Source organism: Plutella xylostella, chromosome 12, assembly GCF_932276165.1.
Source record: "Plutella xylostella chromosome 12, ilPluXylo3.1, whole genome shotgun sequence".
NCBI lineage: Eukaryota > Metazoa > Arthropoda > Insecta > Lepidoptera > Plutellidae > Plutella > Plutella xylostella.
The window spans coordinates 5,056,946-5,081,854 of record NC_063992.1 but is presented as its reverse complement, the minus strand read 5'-3'; the positions used below and the strand labels follow the sequence as shown (position 1 = coordinate 5,081,854).

At 36.1% G+C, this 24,909-nt stretch overlaps 1 protein-coding gene across 3 annotated transcripts in view; it reads right to left on the bottom strand.

Moving 5' to 3' along the window:
- Positions 1-15,449, bottom strand: part of LOC105391243 (pituitary homeobox homolog Ptx1) — a 32,688-nt gene extending 17,239 nt beyond the window's left edge. Inside the window, exons 1-2 of one of the 3 annotated variants that reach the window (XM_038119126.2) lie at positions 15,122-15,449; positions 10,424-10,748 (exon numbers count right to left, since the gene is read on the bottom strand). In XM_038119126.2, the coding sequence (XP_037975054.1) occupies positions 10,424-10,616 (193 nt within the window). In that variant the 5' untranslated portion in view covers positions 10,617-10,748; positions 15,122-15,449. Of the gene's footprint in view, positions 1-10,423; positions 10,749-11,653; positions 11,841-15,121 lie in introns of those variants that run through there. The other 2 variants (XM_038119127.2, XM_038119128.2) reach the window with 2 other exon arrangements.
- Positions 15,450-24,909: the final 9,460 nt, after the last annotated feature.

The following is a 24,909-nucleotide window of genomic DNA, read 5'->3' as shown; positions in this document are numbered from 1 at the left end:
CGCCGCTGCCGTTAAGGTGTGACGTAAGGCTCTTTTTTCTTTTGCTTTCTTAACGAGTCTTACCCTTAATCACTAATGATAACTAAATGACCAATACAGATCTACAGTTAATCCTACACCCAATTATCAGTGGACCACCAGGCTAGATGTCTGGTTAATGCCATAATCCAGATAGAAGGAAGCGACTGTCATGGCCGAGTATCCGCTTCCGCTTGTCTCGGTGTTTGTCTATGTCTTAAGGACTTTGCGCGGGAAAAAAATGGACCGGTGCACCTGACTGAGAATAATTGAACTTATAAAAATACTGAAGCACGACCGACTTACTGCCAGTATGAAGAGATAGATAGAGTTATAGAAACCGACAGTTATAGATATAGTCGATGGTGAATGCTATTTTATTGTGCGTGGTAATTATAAACTCACACTGTTACAAGCATGAAAATATTTTCAGTATTCAGTACAACCGTGACACAATATTAACAGAAAAGCGTATTTTTGCAAGTATAGCCATAAAAATAAAACAAATGGAAATGAACTAAGTATGAGAAATTAGATTATTACGAGGTACTCACACAAAGGAGTCACAAATTATGTATTACGTATTTTAGAATTTTACTAAATAAGAATTTTGAATATTTTCATGTATAAATCAGTGTTGATCTTCAAGCATTTATTTTTCTACTGACTTCCGTTTTCATATTATCTTCCCAGTTTAGAAAAACCTGTAAAAGCTTAAGTTAACATCACTTGGAAGGAAGTAGATAACTGATAATGATCTTACTGGTGGCCAACTGCAACGGATATGAGATCAACTATTTTTCACTCATGAAGCCAGTTACTTTGTTAATTCTAAAGTAAATATTTTAATTAAGATGAGTCATTAAACTAAAGAATTAGAAATAAGAAATCCGTGAACCGTGAACGATCATTGAATAAGAAAACCAGTGTGAAGGATACTTAATCAATGTCCCTATTTTTAGAGGCATCTAAACGTAAAATTCAGATCTGTAATCAAATCAATAATCATTATGCCTGTGCCAAATAACAATTGAAAATAATATTTCAGTTATTATAAAAAATAACCATACCCAGTTCTTTCAACGTGATAAATTCGTAGCAAGTATTTAAAATACTATTTTTATAGATATAAAATTTGTCAGTCAGTCTCTGTATAGGTAGTAGGTGAGTACTTACAATCAGATCGCTATTCATGAATTATCAATTTATCACTCAAATTAATGGCGTGTAAGTTATAAATGGGCCGGGATTAGGCGGCGCCCGTTTTACATAACCTAATGCGGTATAGTACCTATACCTTCATTGAAACCGTACACAAATTCACGAGAACATCCGTTAATTTTCCTTTCTGCCATCCTTGTCTGTTGCTATGCTTGGTGTACATTCTGTTTCGCTCTAACGACCCTTTCTGGGCGCGATTCATCATCATTTCGCGGTAGGTTGGTTTTTCATTCACGCTGAGGCGTTTTGAAGGCGCTAAGGGCCAGAGGGTGGAATTTGGGTGCACCTATTTATAGGTATTTCACCTACCTGCTTTTTCATAATTCATGTTTACGTTACTAAGGATATACGGCAAGAGCATCCTAACTAAATTTAAGAATATTAACTTAAATTATAAAACTATTTTATGCCCAACCTACATTATACTGTCCAAGCAAGCGAGCAATAGATTTAAATACGTTTAAATGTTTGGTGTAAGTCACCCTTCTCAAATGTATTTTAGAGCAACGTTGTTGGATTCATGTTTAATATCGTAATTATCGAGTTAGAATAGGACAACGAAGGAAAGGTTGCCTTTTTCCATCAGTACTATTTACGTAGGATCTAGAATGCAGAATAAAAAAATATCATAATGTGTCATGTAATAGCAATCATTACGGAAGACTTACGAAACAAAAACCCTCTACATTACCAATTCACGGTAAAAGAGACCTTGCAAAAGAAAATACGAGGTCGGCAAAATGACTGCGATGCCACCTTCCCTTCCATCGACAAAAAAGTAAGTAGTATTCTGTCCGAGCAGCCGGGGCATCCCCAATTAGTATTCTGAATAGTCACGACACATCGTACACGTACCTACATGTAAAGAGTGGACCGCTCCAGGCACGAACCACGGCATAACTTCTACACCCTCCACCACACCAAACAAATTCCAATCTTAAACTCCACTCTATAAGCTTCAAACTTGGCTGCAATTCCACGGAGACTCTGGCCCAGACGCGGTTCCTATTTCAGCAACCCAATAACAATCTTACCGCGCTCGAGCGTAGGTTCAAAATGATGAACTCGCCCCGGCCTGGTGTCGAGTGCGGGACTTTGAGGCTTATGGTAATTGTAATAAAGCGGAGTGCAGCAGTTATGGGACGTGAGAGGTTCTAGACCAAATCCCAAGTAAGCTGTAACTTCCTTTTGGATTTTCGGAAGCCATTTATCAGTCTGATGCGAGCGTCTGGAAATTTTTCATGTTTCGTTATTGTAGCGCGGCTGTGACACGTACGCTCCGGGAGTTCCTGCGGTCTTGCGCTGTCTATCACGCTCAAGGTCATGATCTTTTCCCTTTACAAAGCCTATTTATCTTATAATCGCACAAGCAACTCAAATCTGTTTTTATGGATCATAACAGTAATTCGCGGATTACAAAACACGATTAGAGCGTTGTTTGTGGTGTGTGTCGGCTAGTAAAGAACAGTATTAGTGGGAGGAGCCCCCGGGGGCGCATTACGGAGATAAATCAAGGGCAACCCTTCCCACAGAAGCAAATTACCGACCACCTGAGACTTGTAAAAACACCCGCAGAATTATTGCGCCGCAACTTGCGGGAAACAACTTCAATTAGTTGAGGAACGAGGGAGGTTTTTTGCCGTTACCGTCCAGATGTAATTGAATCGGTGTAAATAAATGATTGTAGAGATATATATATATATAGACTAACTAGAGGTAGGTTTTATTGTTTAGGTCATTGGAAATTGTATCACGTGATCATGAAAGTACGAATACGTCCTTTCGGACTTGAAATCTAAAATAGGTACCTAGCTGATTCTGTAACAGATTCGTTGTAAGCTGAACTTGACGTTTTTTACAGAATCGTAGCAATGCCAACTAAACCAAGTCCAGTTCAGAATGACGAAAAAAAACTGCCTTAACCTACCAGGAGCATATAGCTGCCACGTAGTCTCACATATCTCATAGCTCACACAATGTCCTTAATCCTACATTTGCAAAGGTCACGTCCACTGTATTACAGCGAGGCGAGGGTGCGTTCGAAGGCAATCACTGGTCCCATATGGATACAAATTACTTTTTCTATTTGCTGCAGATTTTGTAACCAGATGACAGGGGCGAGGGGCAAGATGCAGGGCATACGGCACTGATTTGCAAACGATGTGTTAGCGGTAACGAGTTTACAAATTTATGTGAGGCAGGTTTTCGAACGCGCTTTGGATTAAAATTGGCGGGGGTGCACTTAGCTTAGTTCTTTTGCATTTTACTAAGTAATAATATTTTTTTACTAACAAAAATTATTCATATACAATTTCTTTTTTTCAAAAAAAAATGAAATACTAGTTTCAGGAAAAAACATCCGAAATAATGGAGGCTATTTAACATCAACATCATCGGTAAGTCTATGAGTATAAGATCTACATCACACACAACAGAATCGACTTACGCCCTTTTAAATCCGAACTAGCCGCGGATTAGGGTAAGCGTAAACGGTACCATTCTGTGCGTATTCAATTTGCATAAATAAATATCATTGGTACGGTAATGTCATAAATATATTAGTGCGGTTGTGATACAGATTTTATGGTGATTACGAAATTATGCCATTCGCAATGTGTTTTAGGGGACTTCATAAAATATTTTATTACACTTGCAATATGTGATTTCTTTTCTTACACCCTCATCCTGGTGATGATAGGTTGTTTGGGTTTTATGTAAGTACAATTTCAAATGTTCAGTAAACACTAACCACTACTTCATCGGATAATGTTTCTTCCCATAAAATCACCTTCTATGTCAAAAAAAATTTAATTTCTTACATTTTGTAAGTCAAAGAAGAGGGCCACTTTACTACTTTAGCACTTTTTTACAAGGAACTAGGTATTTATACTGTTTAATTGAATAAAAATAATACTTAAAATGTGTGTGCTAACACTCTCAGTAGTATCGGATTAGCCTAGCGTAATCTTTGGACCTAGTACCGTTCTTAATACCTGCATCCTAGGGGTTACATTTTAACTGCAAGTTAGTGTATGGGTTGGGTGGCCTTCACTGTACCACACGGGAATAATGTGAAGTCATAACAGTATAATGACACTGCGGGGTCCCACAGACCGTCGCCGTCATCCCGCCATTGTGTTCAAGATAATACATCACACGAGATATCGCGCCTTTCACAAAATTACACTAATATTATACTTTAGTAACCTACTCATATGTTTCTATTCTTGGATTTTCTGCAGTGTAACTAACGGATTGTTGGTTTTGTGTAGCAAATCAAATGTGTGTTGTTGTAGCAAAATAAACTCGAGTCTTATCTGCCTGTCTTTGTTTAGAATTTCCGTTTTCATTGAATTATTACGCACACTTCAGAGTTGGTAGTGTCTATGTAATCGTAAACAATTTTGTTTACCCCTGAATATAAAAACAGCTTTCAGATCAACACGAAAAATAGTTTAAACTTTAATTAGGTACGCACAAGCATGCAAAATCTCTACCTATTTGATAAGACTGCGATTTCGATATACCTATAATCTGTTACAGACAAACTGTACCAAAATACTGTAAGTACTCGTTACTTAAATTATAGAACAGTTACAAATACAAAAGTCTCACCACACACAAAAGGCAAGGCGCACCAACCATAAGTCACGCAAAGACACTGGCGTAAACCAATAAATAACTAGACCGTATAGTTCATACTATACATTGTTACGATGGGCAATGTGTATCTGCCACTGTTTACAAATACGTTCTATTATACCTCTATTTGGCCATCATTGGCCATTATGTTCGTGTTTGTTCTGAGTCCCTGGTAGCCGCTGGGGTGAATGTTCTGACAACAATTTGTCATAAAATAAAAAGATTTATCGTCGCGCCTCCGATGTGTGTACGAAATGTGCGCCGTTGTTGTTACTCTTCATCAACCGCCGTTATATTATTATACCTTCCCTCTTTTATAGCAACAAATAAAATGAGAATAAAAGGTCGTAATTTTTACACAAAATAGAAGAGCATTACGGTGACTCCGCAAAAGCTATTAGGTACGGGTTTGCAATAAAAACATGTACACCCCTGTATCGTTGAAATTACCCACTGAAATCTGTAAACATCATGAATTTTGCATGCTATCTATATTCTTTTGGCCCTAAATCACATCTTGCCGAATGTTATCAAAGCAATTTCAGATAAATAAAACCATCGATTAATCAGAAAGCCAAAAGGAACCAGCTGACCCTCCGTAGCAGTAACCATCAATAACCAATTTGCACATAAATTAGTGCAGTGGTCTCCCGCACCAGGGTGTGAAGGTAAGGGTTAAGATACCACTGACGCCACACACAGACTAGTGACCAACGCGACAGATGCGCGAGATAGGGTTAAATGGCATCTGTTAGCCACTATCAATCAAGTGAACGGTAAATATTTTGGACCTATCCGTACCATTTTGTGCCATTGACTTATTGTTGTTTTGTTGATATGTCGATTTCATGCTGCGATCTGTTGTAACTCTACAGTGGATGGGTGCGTATAATAGATTGTTTTTTATTCTTTACTCGTTTTAATAAAACTCTACCCACTGTTTAAACAGAGTAAACTATAAAAATGTAAGCATACAAAATAAATTCCAGTAGGTAGGCTATTAAGTAAATGAAGGCTAATTTAGTGACCTAATAATCAAACAAATACAACAAACAGGTATCGTCGTTGCCTAATATAAAAAATCATGAAATTATATATCAGAGACATTTTATATGGGTACCTATAGTTTTTGCTATCTTCATCAAACTATAAAAGTCCTAAGACTCATTATACCCGTAAATTTCAGTCAAATGCAGAAGTAACTGCAAACTTTCTTCTACCAACTCACGTACAATTTGTACATACATATATCATACCAGCTTAGGAATTAACATGTGCACGAACCATAAAATTTTGTCATCGTCAATTAGGAAGGGCGTGACTGAATAATTTGTAGCTCGCATACCTTCTACCAGACATGTGTCAACCATTCCGAACGCTTGTTAACAAATTAAAACTATTTAGTTCTGTTTTTGAATACTTAACGGATGCGCGGGACATTCTTATTTGAAACACTTCCAGTGTATCAACTCCCCTTACTAAGTTTAGAGTAGAGTAGAGTAGGTAATCGATGGCACTACATAAACTCAGGATAAAATCTAGAAGCTACAAGCTCGATCTACCTACTAGCTAATAGTCGGTTAAATTATATATTTAATAGATACTAACTTACTTATACGGAAGTAAAAGTTTGCAATGCCAAAAATACACAGGTTTTCCAAATTCTATAGTGGACGATATTATTAATATCCTTTACCATTTGCACACATCAATATATAGTATTTATTCAGCATGGCATCAAACATGAACGGACTCTGCAGCGGCGGCACATTACTGTTATTCTAATAGGGATAATATTAGAAGAGACATATTTTGACAAAATTTATTGTCGCCACGCCCTACTTGACAGTTTTTTCGAGGTCCTGCCGGGGGCGGATGCCTAACATCTGTCCTACGAACAGATTGTTAAAAAAACACTGCTACAGTCACGCCCTCCCATGGAACGCAATTGTTTAGCAAAAAACATTTTTGTGCAGAATTAAATGTTTTAATGCAGGTAAAATAAATAGCGAATTGACGATGCTACGTCCGCCTGTTAGACGAAACAAATGCCAACATCATCTCACAAGCAGGATGGTTTAAAATACTCTGACATTTAGGGTCACTTTTACCGAACGCTAAACGTATTTAAAATTGTATCTAAATCAAATTTAAAATACATTTTGTACTAACTGACAGACGTTTGACAGGCTACTAAATACGTTTAGCGTTTGGTGAAATTCCACCTTAAAATAAGTTTCTTAGTTTTTTTTTATATATACCTAGGTACATAATATAAGCATTATTTATTTTAAAGTTACTTAAATAAAAAGCGAAATGTATTAAACAAATAATGAAAGCGCGGGCGGTGTTTCTACAGAAAAAAACGCATAAAATATCAGTCGTTTTCATCAAAGCGGTGGCGGCGTTAGTTTTTGCCTGTGAATGTGTGTGCGACCAAACAAGGATGATGCGTTTTTGTTTCCATAACATAAAAAAAATGTATCATCCACCGCCACTGATTTTAGGAAACATCAAGATAGACAGTGCGGCACCAGTTTTTTTATTCACTGACAAATTGGACCCCAAACGTCTACCGGTATTAAACAACTTTTTATTTTATACGTTCAATTTTTTTGTGTTTGTTTTTCTGCCTGTTTCTGTAACTGAATGCATTGTCAAAAGCTGTTGCCTACGATTAAAAATAATTTTATAATGCAACTTTTTCTTCATATCAATCGTTGGATTTCGATGAAATAAAACCTATATTCTACCCAAAAACATTATGCAAATTCATTATTCATAATAATATTTTATGTTTCATGTGTTCATATCTTTCGTTATTTTTAACGTATGTAAACTCTACAAAATGTTGCCGTCTGTGTATTTAGGGCAGAACATGTTATTCAAATAAAACATAAAATAAAACTGTTCTACCTACTCTAAGCATATTTGATTTGAGAAGACGCTGCCGTTATCAGGAGCGCACGGGTCAGTTTAACATTCAGATAATGTGATAATCTTGACGCGAGATGAACTAACATTACAAATATTTGCTCCCCGAGCTTATGCTCTCCTAGTACGTAAATCTTAACCTAAGTTTGTTCTAGTGGATCCAGTTTTCGTAGAAATATTTATTACAATCCAGCGATTGAAAATCTGTCTTTGAGACTGAGCAACACTGATACTGTTGCAAAAAGGGTATAGGTACTAAGCCGAAACCTACATGTTCAGCATGGGATATCTAAGCCCGAAAATGAAATCTGTAATACAAAGTATACCGTTTTTGCAACACCCTGTAGATATAAAATATCATAAACTAAGCGCCAGGTTATAAATATCTTAATAGGTTCTTATACAAGGTGTTGCTAAAATTGTATACTAAGCCGAAAGGGGGTTTAATTACTTTATAACATATGAGTACGATTACATAAAATGAGAATATTCTATACATATCTAAAATATACAAGAATATTAATCGAAAAATGCCGCGAACGCCCCCAGATCCCACATAATTAGTTTTCATCTTTTTCATGTAAAAAATTGAGATTCTCCGTCGTCGTCGTATTATCCGGGAAAAAAGCAGCGACAAAATCAACGAGAGCAAGGCTTTAGCAAGATTTCACAAAACCTTCTCAATTTAAAATTAAAGCCACGAAACGTGTTTTTCGCCTATTTTATAAAAATCGCGGGATATGCGAACAATCTTGCCGGGTAAGCCCTGCACAGGTGCTGATACACGATTACGTTTTTTCTACAATATTGGGGGTGAATTTTGATGACAGCCATCAGCTAATGAACTAAAGCACAATACCGCTTTAATAAATAAAATGCACAGAAGCGTTTTAATCCCCTATTTAAATTCAATGACAAAAGCGGCAAGTGCGGGGCTAATCATCGCAATATAATGCTTCGCTGACTCCGAGGGGTAGTTTTTTAACAAACAAAAGAGAAAGAGCATGCTCACCACCGGCGAAACAGTATGAGGGAATGAGATGCAGGATACATTGTATTCGATTCATTCGAATTGACTTTAAATGATAGCCTCAGTTGCCCTTTTTGTTTGTGCGCAAGTGATGGATCGCAAATCATTGCGTTTACGCCACTTTCACAAAGTACCTAGAGTTCTGCCGTGCAGAAAAAATGAACGTTGTTAGCTCTATCTCTTTTATTTCGACAAAAATAAGTCGTTAGACAAAGTTCAGAAAAAAATTATACTATTTTCTTATAACAAAAACCGATTGAGGTAAGTATAGGTATTTGCTGAAACTTTCACTATTTAGAAAGCTACGACAGTATTTTTTTTTATTGACACTTGTCTACCCAAACAAATTTCTCTCAAAGGGGCTATGAGCGTATCTAATTGTGCAACTTAACATACAGGGGGTTGCATGTAATCCGATATTGATGTGTTAGTAAAAACTATCCGATTAGACTGTTCAACACCATTGTTATTCTTTGTGATTCTTTTGTTTTTCCATGAACACTATTGTTTAAAATGTAAAAGATGATCAACGTACTATAGTAGTCCGTGTCATATTATTAAGTCATGAAATTAAACAGTGCAATTTCAAAAATGAAAAACTTTTTTATCATTGTGATCAATTAACTTACGTCATGTTAAAAATAAAATACTGATTGAAAAAAGTTTATCTTTTAAATACTTACCTCTTTAGGATCGATTTCTGTTTTCATGAATTTATATATGGACTATCTATATTCAATAAGTTTGTCTATTGATATCCATTAAATTAAGTTATTTTTTCTTAATTAGAAATCATATTCTTTAGCAACAACAGAAGGAGCACAATTATATTTTTACAAGAAGAAATAAAATTATCTGGGTAATTACGAGTAAATTATAGAATTATGCCAATAAATGCAATTACATCACACTTTTCCGTCTGTAGATATAACTTTATCTATGCTACAATAATCCCTAATTTTGTATACAATGAGGTGTTGATACAATTCGGATACAGTGCCCACATCTTCACGGTGAGTTAGCGAGGATTGTTGCGCGCGGGGCGCCATTTTAAAAAATTGTCACATGAATAACGTCATCTAGATAGCGACTGAGCACGTGCATCAATTATTCTCTTTGTACACTTGATTGTCGACGCTATTTTATTCATATTTAATCACTCTTTCGCAAATAGTAGATTGCATTGATAAATAATCATATAAAAATATTCTAGTTAGATTCCGTTGCTGTGTAGTAAAAGCTCCTCGGATATAGTTTCATTCAAATAGTAATACTGAAATGAATTTTCTAGGAAAGATTACTTAGTATTATTTGAATAAACCTTCCACTTGCAAATGGTTTTCGTATTAGTTTCCAATAAGAAAACATGAATTTATTTGGTACTCTATGTAAATAAAAAAAATATGAAAAAAGGTTATAAATAAAATTGTGAGCAGATTTTTTGGCAAAGCTTTGTCTCTGAAGTTTTCAATCAACTGTTCCATTATTTAGTACGGTTATAGGTACTTACCAATTTTATGCATATTCAATTACTTAAATCATTCGCTACACATCCCAAAAAAAACAAAAACTACTCACATTTGAGTTTCTCGAGCGGCTCGTGATGTAGCGGGGGCGCATGCGAGTGAAGAGGTGCATGCTGCGGCTCGTGGTGAAGCGGCGCCATCAGGCTGGAGATGGCGGAGCCCACGGACGCGGCCACCGACTCGTGAAGGTGGCCCCCGTGCAGCTCCAACTCGGACAGACACATGCCCTCGCCCAGCGGCTCCATGCCCGCCGCCAGCGCCTCCTTGTACACCCGGAGATGAATGGTGCCGGCTGGCGACGACGCGGGCGGATTGCCGAACTGCTAGAAGCTATGCGCTCCTGGTAGTTTTGGTGCGATCACGCGAGGCGCATGGACCTGCGAACAGTTTTATGGATTTTAGATTTAGCTGTTTTGGTAAATTATTGTTAAAAAGAAATATCTGAAATGACCGAAATACTCGTATCATACGTATTCGTTCACTCTGATCATAATTTAAACAAGTACATAAAGTGATGTTTGTGCTGCTGGCAGTAAAAAATATCACATCCATAAACTAGCGCTATGAAGGAAAATATACGGCTTTACTGCTTTCATATTTCAAATAGCCGCGTCAGTGGATGGGCAACGCTTTCAGTGCACATAAAAAATGCTTTATGTATACAGTGGAAAAATGGGGAAAAGCGGTTTGTGATTTATAGGTTTAATTGTCCTTTTACATATCTGCAGTGGCGCGTTCGAAATTCAATATCCGATGAAAAAAAAGAAATCCGCCGCGTCGAAACGTGGACGTGCTCTTTTTGTGCCGAGCTAACGGCCTATCGGCGCCATTAATGGCTGGAAAAAATGTTCCAAAAAAGTAAACAAAACAAATTGCATTTCGGAAAAACAAACAATTGGTGACACGCGAGTAACGAGATAGTAATCTTGACTTGTCGCTGAGTAATTGAGCAAAGCCGAAGGCAGCAATCGAGCCGCTTGAGCCGCTCTTATCCCTTTAAACCGACGCAAAGCCTTTTTTAAGCCTAAAGATTTAAGTTGGCGAAAGTGCTCGCTCTATTAAAATACCATCTCATTCGAATTTTACTCGGAGTGCGCCTCGCGCGAGATCTTTTCCATTTGAATTGGGACTTCGTCGCCTTTTGATTCAATCGTTTCGTGAATTTATTGTCCGCGAGTCAGTTAAAAACTCGTAATCTGTTCCGTGCTGATTGCGTCGGCGCTAGTTGCTCAAGTGCATTATTGCCAACAACACATTACGTACAAAAATATGTGTCGCTTACCACTCGATCTGGACACTTTGAACATTTTCATCGCGTGATTTGGATCTACTCTGGCACAAACACACACACATTTAATAGGGGTACACTACACTCACGTTATCTTGTAATGAAGGTGTAAAACATGCTATATTTATCGCCGACATCAAGGAATTGACACTTTGCCTCAGTCAACATTAGCGTTATCTTGTTGTAGCAATGTAGCTGTAACCGCTATATCGAACAAGATAAGCAACATTTTGTGGCATTGTCAGTGATTAGATTATGGTATGTCGGTACGTTTTGGCCGAATTTTCCTTTCATTGTGTTTCTGAGGTATAAAAGTACTAAAACTGGTGAAATTAGTAAGTCTGTGCATTAATGCCTAGATGCTACAAGTATTAAAGTATATTTTCAAGTAAGTTTTTTGTATTGGAGCTATTCGTTTAAGGGTCTGTTCCACAATGTCTGGTTAGTGGCTACCTGACGGATAAAATACATGCTGTCACTTTCTGTTATTATTTTTTAGACAGTGACAGCATGTATTTTATCCGTCAGGTAGCGACTAACCAGACATTGTGGAACAGGGGCTAAATATGATATAATGAGTTAGTTAGTGAAGTATGTTTGACATAGTGGGACATAGTCATTGTGAATTGTGAGTGAACCTCTGGTGCATTCAGTGCATGCCTTTCAATAGCCTAAAATAAATCTATATCGGGCAACTATAATCTTGATATTGGTAGAGAACTAATCAAATAAATAAATCACATGAAAAAATACTGTAAAATACGAAATCTGAGTCAGGATACATGATAATATAAATCCTAACAATGTTCACTGCTGGTAATTATATGCATATAATTATTATTTATTTATACAAATATTAAAAATTCGCGTGATTTAAAAAGTTTTTATGGAGAAGCTAAACTTTTATACGACTTTTTTTAAGTTAAGTTGTTGTTCAGAAAGATCTATATGCAGTTAGACCCTGTAGAAGCTCGCAGAGATAACGAGGGCACACATTTCACCACTTTGGAAATTTAAATATTTTAATTACATTATTTTGTGGAAAATATGTTTCAGAAACCTAAACGCCATTTTAAATAACTATATCAATAGATCCTAAAACCTTCAATAATTAGAACTTGGAAGCAAAGATGCAGGGCACTCAACTGCCTGATAATATCAAATCCATAATTTATTTTATTATGTGGTTGAAACTAAAAAATACATAATGTACCTACCAAGTTAGATAGGTTGAAGGCGTAAAAAATTATATCTTCTTCATCACAAGGAGAAAATTCAGCTAGTCAAATTTGTAGTATGGTACAGTCATCTCAAAAAGGAGCTGTAAATGTACACTTTTATACCTTCTCAAACGTACAAATAACCTATTCACTCATTCAATCATTGAGGTTGAATGTTTGATAAGGTACAAAAGTGTACTGCTACTTATTATGAAGTTGACCGTAGACTTAACTCATGAAAAAAGCTATAAGTATTTTTTTAGTATACCTACATTCGGTTTAAATAAAGAAGTCTTATGATTTATGCATAGATATTTATTTTTTCTGCTCACTCTATATAGGTACCAACATAAAACAAATACAAATATAATATGAACGCTCAAGGAGAAACTCATTCTTTTGTGCAAATTAGTCAAATTATATAACGTTATCTGAGACTATCTACTTGGTAATTACTTATCAATTTGATTAGGTATTTTTTTATTAAATTACATGCTTCATTAACCATTTCAATATATTAATTATGTTTCAAAGATAAAGTAACTAAGATATTAAAATATAATATAATAATACGAGGTAGTATACATTAAATATACGAGTATTTTTGCCGTCGGTCAAAACTGTAATTATTTGAGCGTAGATACATATTTCCTTTCCTTTTCTGAACCCGAAATGATAAATATTTTAATACAAAGCAGATTGTGATAGCTGAGAGACAACCAAGTTTGTACCTACTTGTGCCAAATTCTAATAAAGGTGTGATAAGTTAATTCGCTTGGAGCCATTTGGGAAATTTAATTTTTCTGAACAAGATACTTAACACTTCTTAGTTGAAAATAGAATATGTCTGTCTGAATCTATAGTGTGTTTGTCATGTGTGTGTGTTTTTTTTTTGGTAAGTTTAAGAACGATCACTAGGTATGGGAAAGTCTCATAACTATCGAAAAATTATTAGAAACCATGACATCGATTTCAGTAAAATGAAAAAAATAATACTTTTGAGTCGAGTTTGCTGAATTAATAGGTAGATATGCAGCAGAAAGTCTACTTCACCGAAAGTGACGCCTAGTTGAGCATCTCCCAAAGGGGCAGGCAGACAGTATATATACGTACAGGGTGATCGGTAAATCGATCCTTTAAATGGATTGTAGAGACCTAAATCTGGCCACGTTGCTTCGTATTTAGCGACCAATTTTATGAAATAACCGATTAAATATTCTATGTAGCAAAAATATTATATCAAAATTAGTGAAATCAGGCCTACTCGTATGCATTGGTACCTAACTATGTACTTCTAAAGTTCATCACATCCTCAATTCAGAATTTAAGTTCCGAGGATAGCCGTGGTCATGACACTCATGACACTGCCACTTATGCCACTCTGACAACGCGGACTCCGGTGTTACCATTCTTACTCAATGGCTACTACCTATAAGGATAAGGTTGCATGACATACAGAGGTACATAATATAGTTGTATTCACTGCTACCCCCTGCCCCCTATACATCATATTCAAGGAGTATTTTTTAAATTATTATTTTAGAATTTTTAGCTCTCGTATGTAAGTAAGTAATCGAGTTTTTCCAAGTTAGGACTTATTTTTATCTTTCATAATTCTTCTGCCATACCCAACTTTTACTGCCAAACAATAATATAAAACACGAAAAATCTGTTTCCAATTGAAATGACTAATCTAAATTGAAACTTCCAATACCATTTAGTAACATTGAGAACGGTAGGTAAAGTAAAATTATAGCTGGATAAATTAATTTATCAAGTTACCGAAATGATATGCAATGTTTTTTTTCTTTTAAATAAGTAACGATATAAATATTTCATGTACTTTACGCACAGGCCTAAATAAGAATAACACTAAATAAACTATAGTTTATTTAATTTTCTAGTGTGCGAAAGTACAAAACAATACTTTATATTTTAAACTTATATGTGCTTTATATATATTCTGGATGCAAGTACTTACCTAATACTTAGGGAAATATAGGAACATAATACTAACCTTCGTTAAACATAATTATTTACAAAAGAAAACAACAGATCAATGCATCTGTTAGGAGGACAGATTGTGTTGAATTTGTAGCACATTTACTTCAATAGAAACTTTATAAGTAAATTACTTCCAGTAGATCTTGATTTAAGTATTTGGACATGTTCTTACGAGTATATGATCGGTATTGTTTTGACTAACCAAGCATAGCTACTGAAAAAACCATAAATAACTCACAGTTGGCTGTAAGACCGGCTACAGCAGTGTGTAGGAATGTTCGGTGAAGCGCCGGCGAGTCACGCGGAGCGCGGGTGACACGAGCGCGGGCCGGCTTAGCGCGTCCACGCGACAACCACAACGTAAACACAGAAACAATCCGAATCCGAAACCGATAAATCAAAGCACGCGATCGCGGCGACGTCGCTTATCCGCTAAATCCTGTCGGGATCGCGTAAAAAATACTAGTATTAAAAACAGTCTTAAGTGGGCTTACGTCCGCGGCCCGCCGTGGCTCTAATCTCGGCCACTTCCCGGCGCAATTTGAACCTAACTCCACCACTCTATACATCATCCGCGCCCGCCCCTCGCTCCGTCCCGCTCGCGCGGGGGCGGCGGCGGGGGCGCGGGGGGCGGGGCGCGCTGGCGGGGCAGTCAGCTGGCGCGACGAGCGAAAATCGACTTTTTATCGGCTCTCTGTGACGCGATGTGACGTCATTGTTTACTGAAACTTTGTGGGCACTTGGCCCTTCATAGACTGCCGTGATACTGAGGCTTTTTCACGTGGGACTGCTAAGCATTTTTTACCTTACCGCTTTGTAGGTATAGGTATAGGTAGAATTAGTTATTTTTTATTGTTTCAGTGATATATTGACAGCATTGGTATATTCTAATTTACTCTAAAAGCAACCGTTATTATTTCATCAGTAAATCATATTTCTTATCTAAGCCTCCAAACGGCCAAGCCCGAAATGGCTTTATTTTACTTTATTTGTCTCGCTCAAAAATAATTGCAGTTTAAATCGCTTACTATGCAGAGCGTCCGTCGCCTGTAATAAATAAGCCGGGAGCGGTTCGCAACGCAAACAGATCGGGCGCATTAAACCGCGTCGCGTACATAAAGAGAGCGGTATAAATATAAAGTTCCCACTCGCTGCCGCGCAAACTTAGCTAAACAACGCCATAATTGCCTTCATTACTTAAATTACTGAAATTATTTATTCAAAAAGCTGGCAACATTTGGGCGCGGGACGCTCCGCCCAGTTTTCAGTTTGGGCCAATGAGAGCTCGTTACCGGCGGGTGGGCGGGGCGCGGGCATCATGGCGGCCGAGCGCCCTGCGCCGCGCACCGTGCGGCTCTGTGTCCGCTCGCCGTTCCTCGCGTTCACTTACTAAATGTCTCGGTGTGTTTAATTAATTTGGTTTTAGGTAATGAGTGTAAAGGTTGGACACATTGTTTGCTACGCAGGGCTACGGTGCTACGAGCTACGCGGGTCTACGTCGTAGGCCGCTACGCCGGCGACCGACGGCATCGACTCGCATTCTGCCGACGGAAAATGAAAATGACAGTGAAATTTAGCAGATCATGAACTATCGTAAAGTGAACAATGAATGTGTGTTTCTTTTTTGTAATAATTGTAGTCAACCACGTTTTTTTCTGAATATAGTGTACAAATTTTAATGTAGGTATAATTCAGTACAAACCTACATTTATTTTTGTAAAGACTGAAATTATTTGACTTGGTTGATTGTAATTTTTCTAAACAATCCCAAGCACATGTTAAACAATAATGTACTAAAGGTTTGTCTCTGTATTTTTGTTTTGTGTTAGGTATATCCGTAAAATTCAAATGTATGCAAAAATTGTTTCAAGAATATATCAAGTCATACACCAATATAATTTGGATTTGGTCGGAAATCAAAATAAACATAACATAGGTGATAGAAAGAAAACATAGTGAAAATGCTTTGTAAGTAGGTACTTAATACATGTAATATTTATTATAATACTACAGTCAACTCCATAAATTTAATATAGACTTGGACTTGAAACTGTAAAATGTTGATATTAGTTTCTGTTGTACCTTTAAGCCGCACAGGGTGGCTCTAGCTCGTTATTATGAACGAATTTTCATTTTGATTTTATGAAAAAAGTATCTAGGTACTCTTTATAGTAAAAAGTCACGTCATCAACAAAGTTACCTTCTATCGGAAGGTTCCTTTTTGGCGAATTTTCAAAAGACGTAGATTATAAAAAATTGGGACTCCCTAAGTCACGCTCTTTTAACTTTATTAACACCTTGCATGTTTCATCTTCATCATCATCATTAGCCTATAGCAGTCCACTGTATGTTTGGTACCTAACAAATATCTATGGAATTAACAATATTGTGCCTTATTTTTACTGTAAGTATCCTGTTTCTCTAATCAACACGTTGTAAAATATCAAGTATCATTAGTCTTATAGTTAACTATCGGATGCGTTTCATCTTTCTAGTGTTTAGATTAGGTAATTACTTGTCTTTCTAAATAGTTATGTTCAAGTGTAAACACATTTCTGAATTACTATTATTCACTTTGACTAGATATAAGTTCTAATACTGATCTATGCGTCATAAATAGTTAAGCAGACCTACCTATATAGTAGGTAAAAATAAAAGGCACATAATATATAATAAAAGGCACATATTTTATGTTAAATATCTAGGTTTGAATAATTAAACTGTTTTCAAAATGAGTTCTTATTTATTTCCTAACATATACCTCTCTCCTATATTTTATTACATTTCATTTAAGTACTACATATTTTTTTAAGTACACAGGTAAAATATTTACACCATAAGCCAAGAATCATCTATTGCTGGAAATGGACTGTCTTATTTTATAATGTAAGTAGTTTAGGCATACAGATGCAATTGAAACCTATAACAACCATCTTAGGCTCAATACGCATAGTAGGTACCTCTATCTATCTATCTACCTCTAAAAAATACAGGAGGAAGTAAATTAAAACGCTTTATTATTATATTATTATTCGTTCAAAAAAGGAGTAGAGACTGCTGAAATAATAAAAAAATATATAAGTAAGTACTTACCTACTTATAGATGTCGATTCACAAGGCACTAATTCTTATTTTAGCTCTGTTAAAACGTTAAGTTCCATGATCAATTCGACTATATGATTGTTTTCGTAAATGTAATTTTCATAACAAAATGTATAGTTTGACAACGCCAAAATTAAATTTGTATTTTCCAAGGACTTTACAAATTCCTTGGTATTTTCAGAATCAACACATAATGCTACTAAAATGAGTAGGTACTGTATGTTGTAATAAGTATTTCAGGATACAACAATTCGCCCGGAGGCCGTGTAATGACGCGTCATAGATGTCTTCTAAAAATAAAAGACTATTTAAAGCGGCGATAAAAAGCGCAATGATCGGGCAGGGGAGCCCGCGGCCGGCCCTCGGAGTCCTATTCTGATACTATGAACGAAAATCTGTTTACCATGTTTTTTGATGTACTATTGCACTACAAAAAATAAATCGTTCGAATTAAAATATACGAATAAAGTATTTTGTTGGAAAAAAATATGTGTATGCAATACTGATATAGATAATAAATTTATATCAGACTTTTGAAAAATTACAAAAGAGGGCCTACTGAAAATTATCAATTAACAGCACCTTAAGTAGCGTCGCTTGCTTGTCAAATCTGACGTAATTTTATGGATCTGACAGATATTTGACAGGTGAGCCACGCTGCTTATGGATTGTGCACTGCTAATGTTTCGGTAGTGGCACGGTAGCAATAGACCTACATATTCCGATGTCCAGAATACGGCCCCCGTCGCCCTACGTCATGACAGGACGTAATGGATAGTGTTTATTTATGCCCTTTTTATTGTTAGAAAAACCGATTTGCATTGAATTGAAACTTGGTTTCATAATAAAAGGATTAGGGCGATTCCCTGAAGGCCTGTTAGGAAAACATTAGTAAAAATTTAAACCAACATTACGGATGAATTATATATGTGGGTACGGAAGGAATAACAAAAGAGTATGTACCTATTAAATAGATACCTACTTAAGTACCTTTGACACGATCACAAATATTTTGATTCCTGCTACCGATGAATGAAGCATTTCCCAAGGAGCGCCACAACATTCTTTCCAACAAACTTATCCGTCTCGTATAGCATTAACTGTCCCTATTTTATATTACGGGAATCTACGACAGACACAACACATAAAAATACATACATCAGACACGAAATAACGACAATTAAAAATTTGTCTCGCGTGGGTCCGCACTTTCAGCATTCTGCAATTCAAAAAGTAATGAGTAGATACCTACAGATATAAGATAGACCGATGTAAAAGTCAAATGGCCACCGTCGCTGGAGATGGTGTCCAAAAATCTGGTAGCCTGACGCTGTATAGGTAATTTCAATGCGTTGAATGTTTATCTTATTAATGATAATGATGACTTGAGCGTTGGTATCGAGACGGTGCTCAGCATAATTTGTACCCCCCCCCTCACTCCTCGACTGGCTCCAAACGCATAATTTATTCCCTTTGAATATTCAAAGCCCCACTCTAACAATGTTGCTTTAATTTTCTAATGTACCTACATATATACTTACCTATTTTGTATAGACATACATATAGATATAATATTAGTTATAAAACATTACGAAATCTCTTACTGTGCAGTGTTTAAAGTGTGACCATACGAAATCATCACAAGGAGATACCAAATTTCCTAAATACATCGTGTTAAAATTGTGTTTTCACGCTGAAATGGCATGCTTGCCATATAAGAAAACGAATTTATAATTAGAATTACTGGGTTAGATACATAAAGAGTTATAGATATTTGTATTGTACACAAAAGGCTAGTTCTTTTTCTTGAACCGTGGAACCTCCTCTCTCCGTCGAATCGAAATTACCTTATATATAATTATTATAAGAAAGGTTGGAAAAAGGAGATGAATGAATGTTGGAGCGTCCAATCCATGTGCGAGGCGTATGCCCAACAGAAACAACGGTTTAATAAAGCAAAGACACATAAGTATATTTAATTATTTATTTATAGTGTAAAAAGTTTTTCTGCGGTAATAAAGTATATTTTCTGTCTTTCGTTTAACGAAATTATTTTAAATCTGGCATATTCCGGAAATCATGGCAACCCTACCTGGAAGCAAACTCAAAGATCCCAATTATTAATCATTTCTGTGCTTTAATGAAGTGAAATTATGCAGATTCAAAGTTGGGTTCACAATGGACGATCTTTGCGAACGGCTGGCAGCAAAGCCTCGTGTAAACCCCCCACTTGAACTAATGCCTCCATTCAGTGAGGCTACGTAATTCTAGTAAACAATTCATCTTTTGAAATACTTTATGGAAATTAACTTCGAGGTGCGTTCGAATACGAAGTAAATAGCATTGTTATTTTCAGTTAATTACAAAATTTATATGGAGGTAACTGTATGTTAGAGCTACTTAAGTGTTATAGAAATTTCATAGAAAGTTTCAACTGATTTTGTTCAGAATGTCGGAAAGGTACATTGACCTGCTAGACCCCAACATATATAATTTCACCTGGTATAAAAGAAAAATATAAATCAGTACTGAAATATTCTATCTATGTTTTCAGGACTCATATTTTAAAAGATGAATACTGTTATCCTTTAACCAATTATAGAGGAACAGACAATCAAAGATATACGAGTATACTTACAAATTTATAAAACACAAAATGGTACAGTACGATTCGATTATAATACGATTTTAATAAGAGTACTTTATTTACGTTACATTTGTCCTTACGTCACCATGAACGGCAAAGGTAAAGTCCAACTATAAAGTCATGACGATAAAGCGTGCGATTTTGCAAATACTTGTTATAATTTTCAGTTATTATTTTAAAAATAATATACCGATTGATAGTGGCTTTTTAACGGATTTATATTGTATTCATATTGATATTACTAAAAATGGTGACCGAGGCAACTAAACGGAAAACCGAGACAAACTTACCAAGCCCTTCTAAAGATCACCGCTGCTTCGCCGTAAAATTCTTAGCAAACTTTTAGCATCTTACAGCGCGATTCTTCCATAATGCTTAAGAAAACATGGACGTCCAATTAACTAAGACTGTGATCCGCGAACAAGCCCAAGGGGAGGAGAGGGGAAAGGGGGTGGTTTTCTAAATTAATTTAGTTAAGAATCAGAATTACTGCAGTATCGGAGCGGAAGAGATTTGTGGAGCCGCTTGTTGGCAAAGGATTTAAACGTCTTTTGATTTCAACAATTTAAATGACAACAATCATTTTATATGCAAGTATAGTAGGTGTTGTGTATAATATTAAAGCTTTAAGTTTTCGCTGATAAGATCTGAAGAATGTAGCTACATTACAATCTACATCTTAAAGTTTGTCGACATTTGAAAACATATTAATGTAGTTTGGTAAATCTTTTGATATTACATTTGAAAATGTAATATGCTAATACCTCAATTACGTCACAATCATTTTTAAGCTCGCTCTATTCCATCCAAAGGTTGTCTGGTAGAGATTGCTATAAGCAATAAGGCCGCCTTTTTGTACTGTTTGATTTTAAAGCGTTTGTTTTGACTTTTTATTTTTTTGTCCTTGGTGCAAATAAAGTGTACTTACTGTATTGTAATACAAATGCATCTTTGTAGGTTGATGTGTACAAACTTTGAAAGCACAGAAGTTTCATAGGTACTTGCTCAAGTCAATAAAGCGTCAAGTTGAAGGTTCGAGCTAATGGAATAGTTAGAACGAGGGATTCAATCACACGCATCGTAAACTTAAAGGAGCAATAGGGATGGGACAGTAATGTCGATTCTGAAAGCACAACATTGAATTTTAGCAATAAATTATGCTTGTGGAAAATAAGATTTATGGAAAACCTTCTAAGGTCGAATTTTAAACGTTTTTAAGGTTTTGGCAGCACCAAAACTAAAACAAGAATTGGTGCTTTCAGAATCGACATATATTCTTTATACAGGATGTTGTAAAAGTGGTATAGTTAGCCGAAAGAAGGTGACTCAGGAGAACATTGCTCTACGACTTTCTGAAATTCGTGAAAAAAAGTACTCTCAATAGTAAAAAACACGTTAGAAAGTTTCTGTATATTCGCCTTCGTGACTCCAATGTTTGTCACAGGCTCGCAAATATACTCGCGAGAAATAAAAAAGTTACATCTCCCATTGCCGTTCCATATGCCACTTTAACGTTTTCATTTCTCGTGAGTGTGTTCAAAATGGCTATTTTTTTATTCCCCATTATATTCACAGCTTAACAGAACTGATAGTTCACATCTTAACAGAACCTGTTTGTGTACTTCGTTTATGAAAATTTAACAACATCAGCCCATCCCTAGCACGAAAACAACTTCATAGAAAAGTGCATTTGTCGAAATCGGACCTTATTTGTATATCTTTTAGATCGTCCCGAACTGCAGAATCCTGTTAGCCAGACTATTTAGATGCGGCTACTTACTTCCACTACATATAACTACAATTAAATTAATGTATAGTTCTGTGACGCGGGGTAAGTTAGCACAATTTATGTTATTGACGTTAACTTAACAAAGCAAGTGACATCTGACTAAATTAAAATGTATCTATCTACGAATTGATTATTACAACATGTCCAGCAGTGGGAGATACAGACTGATGATGGTAATTATTAACATTGTAAGTAACACACTATACAAGTATACATATTTTACATAGCTCCATACATATACATAGAACTTACAAAGTCAATCTAGGTTTGCGAATCACAATATATACTTAAGTTCTTCGTTGTAACTATTGTACTTAAGTAGGTAAATTTAATTAATACGGAGACAGTAATATTGATTTTAATGGACAGTGGCAGTATTGGTGAATTTTCATGACACTTGTAAACGCATATAAATCATTCTTGAAACAATTTTTAGAATGACCGTTAATGAAACCGCAAAATTACAATATTATCCCATAAATCAAGTAATTCAAAATCAATCTTTTCCACAAAACTGGCTAAATTAGCGTGTAATACTTCCTGTTCGAATTATAAATGGTGTTGCCAGCCGAAATTGGACGGTAACTATATTGGCAATTCGGCATCCCAGCTGATCATTACGAGTATTGATTATATTATTTCGTATCCGTTAGTACCTACCTTGTAGACATACGAGTAGATCTAATGGTGAAGGAAACGTGGTGGCGTAACGGTCGAAAAGTCCTCTCAAAAAATTTTGAGTGTTGAATACAATTAATTTGAAATTTGGCATTCACTGATGGAATAAGTGACGATTAATTAATATAGATAGATAAAAAACGTAAAGCGTTGTTATTATTTTAGTGAAGCCATATTAAGCCAATATAATGTTTGCATTTATATACCACTAGCTGTTCCCGCGAGCTTCGCTTCGCTTAAAAAAGTTTTCCCGTGGGAATTCGGGAATAAAAAGTAGCCTATGTTCTTTCTCAGGGTTTAGACCATATGTATACCAAATCCGTTCAGTAGTTTTGGCGTGAAAGAGTAACAGACAGACAGACACAGTTACTTTCGCATTTATAATATTAGTTAGGATTTGAAATATTAAGTATTTTAAAATAACCCATGCTAACAAACTTAACCAATGTCCAAACGGTCTAAACTGATTCCACCAGCAAACCCTTCATCTCATGATCAGTTAGAACTTCACCCTCACTGCTATCTAGCCCCCGCCCTCGCCGCCACGGCTGCGCCACGCGCCGCCACACTCCCGCCACGCGCCAGCCACGCGGCCCACTGTCACACACGATCGCCACTCGCTCCTATTTATCCTATCTCACACTTAATCCAATGTCGTCTCCTTTGAACCCAGTTTAGATTCCATCAAGCCCCCGCAGTAGTTAGCTGCGCAAACAAGGAACATGCGGATTGCATTGTTATTTAATTGTCTTGAGTGTTGTTTGCTTTGTGAAATTATTATTTTTAATTCCACGTTTAAAAATATTGGAGTATAAATGTTTTCATTCCAATTATGAAATTTATACTTACTAATGATTCAGATATTATGTCCAATATGTTCGCATCAATTGTTTTCGTCAATATCTATTGTTTTCGTCCGAGTAGCACTTTGAGAAGAGTAAATAAGTTTTTTTAAGTAAATCCTCTAGTTTTTTTTATGAATTATCAAAGAATTATGTTCCTATGCCAAAAAAATATCATGATACGACGCCGAAGCGCTCAATTTCATTGCTTTTATTCAGTATTATAATTTTTCAGATTCGTTTTCAGTTTCCAATTCCAAACCCTAAATTCAGACCCACAGTCACAAGCACATTAGAAAGTGTAAAGTAAAACGTATCGTCGGCAATAGAACGCGTGGAGCAGTAATACTGCGGCCGTACATCACCGGACACCATTCTAATGGTAATTCGGGATATAGGAGCCAGCGCCGATATTGTGCCGAATGGTGCGAGACTCGTAAGACTGCGCGTTTTGATCTGCATTTGGTTGTCGGTCGTGAGGACATATTTATTGAATGTGAGCTAAAATTTGACGATGTTGATGATAATATACCATCCATAATATAGGTACTACTGGTAAAATAAAAATGTGCCTATTTCTCAACAGTAGCATATTAACACCCATAGCATAAAAGTGATTACTATTTTATAAATAGTATATTATTATGTAAGTATTAGAAATCATACTAGTTGTTAGTTGCTTTTACACAATCATTTGAGTTATTAAGGTATTATGGAATAATTTTAGCTATTAAAGTAAGTTAATTTATATTGTAATGAATTTCATATCTTACATAATTTTTCGTGCATGGGTCTAACCGGTAGACCCTACCCGTCTGCGCTCGCACCCCGGTCCCCTTCGCGCGGCATAACAAATGTTTATTTTATACACAACGCCACTAACAATAGTTCGCAAATACCTAAACACCGTAAATGGTGGCGGGATGCGATTTAGATGATAATGCGCGCGCCAAAATAATAATGGGCGG